The sequence below is a fragment of the Cheilinus undulatus genome, linkage group 14 (assembly GCF_018320785.1).
Source record: "Cheilinus undulatus linkage group 14, ASM1832078v1, whole genome shotgun sequence".
NCBI classification, from domain to species: domain Eukaryota; kingdom Metazoa; phylum Chordata; class Actinopteri; order Labriformes; family Labridae; genus Cheilinus; species Cheilinus undulatus.
Genome location: NC_054878.1, coordinates 10,114,276 through 10,119,914, shown reverse-complemented (window position 1 = coordinate 10,119,914; position 5,639 = coordinate 10,114,276). Strand labels below are relative to the sequence as shown.

Genomic DNA, 5,639 nt, shown 5'->3' with positions numbered 1-5,639 from the left:
GCACCACTGACTGTCCCGAGTAATCAAAGCCAAACTACAGGCCAGTTTCACATCACCAGCTGGAAGTTTGGGTCTCATTGTTTTAACTATTTGTCTCCTTCACTCAGTGATTGATGCTTTTTAAAATGGAGCAATACTTCCCCAAAAACACACCTGAATAAAAGTAAAATTACTGATTGTAAAAACTTAACAGTAAGAGTACACAAAAAAGCTTCTTACTTGAGGTGATACGAATAAATGTAATCAGTTCCTCTCACTCCTGGTATTTGGAATGTTTGTGTTTCAGATTTAGCTGTGTTTTGCAGGTTTGTTACATAAAGAGAGATGTTTCAAATACTTTTTTTCATTTTATAATTACTTTTGGAAAATAAACGGGGAAGGGCACCTTTGAAGGCGGCCTCCAAATTACTAAAACCGCCCCTGTTTGTACGAGTTCATCTATCAATTATCAATCGACATTAGTTTAGAAAAATAAAGAGGCACTGGAGTATCTATTCAGCTCTCCTCCTGCATGGTTGGAGACCGTTTTAATGCTTCTATTTTCTAATAAAAAGTTAGGGATGCATGATATTATCAGCCTATCGATCAAGCTTAAAAAGTGAAATATCAGTATTGGAAGACATGAAAATTTCTGCTCATATTTGCAGCTGATATTTCAGCAACAAACATTTTCAATTTAAAGCATTATCAGCCTTGAATATTGGTAAAATACACACCCTAAAGCAGGGGTGTTAAACTCAAGGCCCAGAAGCCAAATCTGGCCTGTGGCACAGTTATACGTGGCCCACCAGATCATATCATACTTTAATTATAACCGGCCCACCCAGTATGACATCTGCAGATTTCCTCCAGTACAAAAATGTGAAATTAACCTTGATGATCTTAAAATATCCCCGATGAGTCATAAAAATTGTAAATCGTAGAGAGTAGAATTAATTAGATTAAAAGTCAGGAACGTGGAAAAGAAATTTGTTTTCATTTCATATTTTCAATGTTGTATCTCACAATCATGACTCAAGATTATGGTTCTGACTTTTTGTTCTTACAGTTAAAAGAAAAAGTATGTGAACCCTTTGGGATTTCTTGGATTTCTGCATAAATTGGTCATAAAATGTGTTCTGATCTTCATCTAAGTCACAACAATAGACAAACTCAGTCTGCTTAAACTAATACCGTACAAAAAATGATGTTCTCATGTTTTTATTGAACAAAACATGTAAACATTCAAAGGGTTCACATAATTTTTCTTACAGCTGTATATTTTGACCTTTTAGAATCACAATTTTAAATTTGAAGTAAAAGTTTGATCTTTTCAACCCATAATCTTTTTATTTTATCTCACATTTTGACCATTAAAACTCATGATTTTGACTTTTTCTTTTATATTTGGACCTTTCAGATCAAAACTTTTAAATTCTGAGTGATATTTTTACTTTCAAAACTCATGATTTGGAATTTTGTCTCATATTTTGACCTTTTGAAGTCATGATTTTGACTTTTTTTCTCACATTTTGATATTTTCAACTCCTAGCTTTGACTTTTATATCTTATTTTAACCTTTAAAACTAATGATTAAGAATTGTATCTTATTGTTTTAACCTTCAAAGCTCATGATTTGGATTTTCACCTCATTTTTGACCTTTAAAACTCACAATTTTGAATTTCATCCCATATTTGTCCTTTTAAATATATGATTTTGACTTTATTTCATATTCTGACCATCAAAAATCATGAGATCAGCTTTCTATCTCATATATTTGCCTTTAAAATACATTATTTTGTCTGTAAATGCCATGTTTTTACCTTTTGAACCAATAAGTTTGACTTTTTCATCTCAGATTATGAGCTTTTAGACTTATCATGTTGACTTTTTTAATATCAAAATCCTTTATTACCAATGCTACCCCCCCCCCCCACATAAAATCATTTCTGTTTAAAGATAGGTTGACATTTTATGGTTAAAAAGGAAAAGGTGACCCTGTTAGGCTCTCAGGTTAGACCCAAAGTCAGAATCCGGCCCCTGCTGTGACTGAGTTTGACACCCCTGCCCTAGAGTAAAGGGTCTTGCCCAGAGTCTTACAGACTCAAAGAGGCCCATCATGAGCCTTGAACATTTTGAAAGAAGCCTCAAACATAAAACAATGAGCCGACTGTCTATTTCACCACTCCTTGCTCAGCTGGTGTTCTTTTCAATAAAAAGGTGTGAATATATTGGTTTTGGCTCGAATGAGTTTGGAAATATATCGGCAAAAATCCACAACCGTGCATCCTTAACAAAAGTCACCCATTTCTCATTATTCACTGACTCTCTGTTTCACAGCCATGAATCCAAAGACCAAAAGAAGCACAGACTACCAACATCTCTCTCTCTCTCAGTGAGTCTAGTCTCGTTTAAACATCACTGGTGTCTAGGTGATTCTCACCCTCTACAGCTTTGAACGCCCCATCACTCTCTGTCTTCTTTCTGCCACAGAGGAAGTGATTACCCAGGAACACCACCAGCAGAGTACAAATAACAGTGCTCACTATTATCCCCACGAGGCCCCCCATGGTCACCACTGAGGGTCGCCTTGTTGGGTTAGGAGAAATCTCAGGTGGCACTGTGGGAGGAGATGTGGCAGCTCCAGATCCCTCAAATCCATCATAATCTGTGTCATCGTCGTTTTTTTCGCACTTGTATTGGTTTACTAGAGTATATCCTCGAGAACAAGAGCAAATGTAGCTGCCGAATGTATTTTTACATCCTTGGTCGCAGTAAAAAAAAGCACACTCATCTATGTCCATGCAGGCTGTGTGGCCTGTCCTCTCATCCGCTATGTAACCCTCAGGGCAGTAGCACAGGGTATGGTCGTTTGGATCACACTCGGCGTCGCACTCATTCTTCCCACAGTGGAGTTTACACTTATGCGGCTCCTTTGGATCCTCTTTATATCCTTTAAAACACACGCATTTGTAGCTCCCAGGTGTGTTTTTGCAGTCGTGCTCACATGGAGCGGACACGCACTCATCCACGTCGACGCACTGGTCGCCACTCAGCTTGTATCCATCTTCGCACACGCATTCATATCCACCCACGGTGTTGATGCACTTGAAGTTATCCCCGGGACACTGCCGCTCGTCTTTACAGTCATTAAAGTCCACGCATGACTTGCCATCTTGCGCCAACTTGAATCCTTGGTCACACACGCATGCATATGCATCTCCTTGCTTATAACAAGCGTGCGTGCACCCCATATTTACGCACGGGTCGTCTGCAGCCACTTCACACGTGACTTTGTTTGTATCGTGGATAACTTGCCCCGGAGGGCAGTAGCAGGTGGGCACATTTTTGGGGTCCACAGTGCATTTGTGCTCACATCCTCCTTCCTGTATCTCACAGCTCCACGGCGCTTGCAGCCACTGCTCAGAGAAGCACACGTACTTGGCCTCACTTGGCATCCGGATAGCGGTGCTCCCTAGAGGCACAGAAAGCAAATCATCCCCCTTAAAGCCCAGTGGGGTGCTGTAGATGACGGACTCCCCCTCTGCAACAGCTAGGCTTTTGCATGGCTCTTTCATGCTGTGCTCACAGAGAAACCCTGCCCCGTGGTCGTCGCATGCTTCCTGAATCCATTTAAAGTCATCCTCCGGGGAAACTGACACGCAGCGACGAGAAGAGCAGCTGCTGTCAAAACTTGGCATCCAGTTGGAAAAGTCACTTTCGCTGTCTTTGGTCACCCAGTGGTAACCTTTAAGCTCGGCAGCAGCGTCCGGGCAGCCAGTCGGGTGTTGTAAACCGATCCAGTACCGCCCAGTAGAGTTTCCCAACAAGATAGAAAGAACATCATGAGATACGGACGAACGCACAGTCATCAAGTGTCCACCAAGTCCTGTGCAATGCTTCTGCCCGGCTGAGAAATCGCCTGGTTCTCTGAACACAGTGAAACACTGGTTTCCAATGCAGAAGCCGCTATCTGGCTCTAATGCACCGGTAGTTTCTACCAGCAGAGACAACACGATAAGAGCAAGTCCCGTTACATCCACCATGTTTGAACCTCGGTACAGTCCGCTTAAATTCCGGCGCCTTCTAAGAGTCTGTGTTTGTTTGAGTAACTCTTCTGCTTATGTTTACGACCCTCCTGCTCCATGTTAGTGCCCCGCCGGAGGAAGGAAGTCCGTCTTAATCTGCCTGCTGCTCCCTATCTCTCCACAGCCGCTCAACAGGCTCTCAGTACCAAATTCCCAATTACGCACGGCTTTTTACGCACTTACGCACGGAGACCACGCGCACGCAGTGAGCATCTACCGAACGCCCCCTTGCACAACAGCCCCTCCCCTGTCCAGTATGAACAAAATGTCTGTCCTAACTCATTGTGCAGGCGCTTGATCAGACTTCACACCCAGACATATGACACACTGTAGGCTTCAACTTCAACGTGGTGCCTTAATGTTTCCATATTTGGCACAGCTTCTGTTAAACCCACTCATAAAGGTCTGAATTCATCAGAATATCTCGGTTAATAGGAAATTAAAAAACAATTACAACATCATGACTCATGAATGAAACCACAAACCCTCAGCTGGATGCAGTGGTGAGGCAGACCATGAACATGTTTTCACTGAGGAAAGTGAAGCTACAGCTGGAAACAAGGTGATTTCATAAAAATGGTCTCAGTGCTTGAGCTGTAGTCATCTATCAGTTATTTATATTTCCTATTTGTATTTTTTTTTTGAATAAACATGTAACAAACATCCAGTTAGAAGTTGTTAAATTAGTGAAGGACAGGTCGAAAACAAGAGATGGCAGAGGTCTGGCTTTGAATGTAAATGTGCATATACACTATATTGCCAAAAGTATTCGCTCACCTGTCTTGACTCACATATGAACTTAGGATTTAATATGACATTGGTCCACCCTTTGCAGCTCTAACAGCTTCAGCTCTTCTGGGAAGGCTTTGCACAAGGTTTAGGAGTGTGTTTATGGGAATTTTTGACCATTCTTCCAGAGGCGCATTTGTGAGGTCACACACTGATATTGGACAAGAAGGCCTGGCTCTCAGTCTCCGCTCTAATTCATCCCAAAGGTGTTCTATCAGGTTGAGGTCAGGACAGTCAAGTTCATCCACACCAAACTCTCTCATCCATGTCTTTATGGACCTTTCTTTGTGCACTGGTGCACAGTCATGCTGGAACAGGAAGGGGCCATCCCCAAACTGTTCCCACAAAGTTGGGAGCATGGAATTGTCCAAAATCTCAGAGATCCTTTCACTGGAACTAAGGGGCCAAGCCCAGCTCCTGAAAAACAAGCCATCACCATAATCCCCCTCCACCAAACTTTACACTTGGCACAATCAGTCAGACAAGTACCGTTCTCCTGGCAACTGCTAAACCCGGACTCATCCATCAGATTACCAGATGGAGAAGTGCGATTTGTCACTCCAGAGAACACGTCTCCATTGCTCTAGAGTCCAGTGGCGGCGTGCTTTACACCACTGCATCTGACACTTTGCATTGAACTTGGTGATGTATGGCTTGGATGCAGCTGCTCAGCCATGGAAACCCATTCCATGAAGCTCTCTACTCACTGTTCTTGAGCTAATCTGAAGGCCACATGAAGTTTGGAGGTCTGTAGCCATCAACTCTGCAGAAAGTTGGCGACC

The 5,639-nt window shown here is 42.4% G+C and overlaps 1 protein-coding gene across 1 annotated transcript; it reads right to left on the bottom strand.

Annotated features, from left to right (window-relative positions):
- Positions 1-1,949: 1,949 nt before the first annotated feature.
- On the bottom strand, positions 1,950-4,245 carry thbd (thrombomodulin). The gene has a single exon (XM_041804735.1). The coding sequence runs from the start codon at positions 4,024-4,026 to the stop codon at positions 2,392-2,394; it is 1,635 nt and encodes a 544-aa protein (XP_041660669.1). The 5' UTR covers positions 4,027-4,245; the 3' UTR covers positions 1,950-2,391.
- Positions 4,246-5,639: the final 1,394 nt, after the last annotated feature.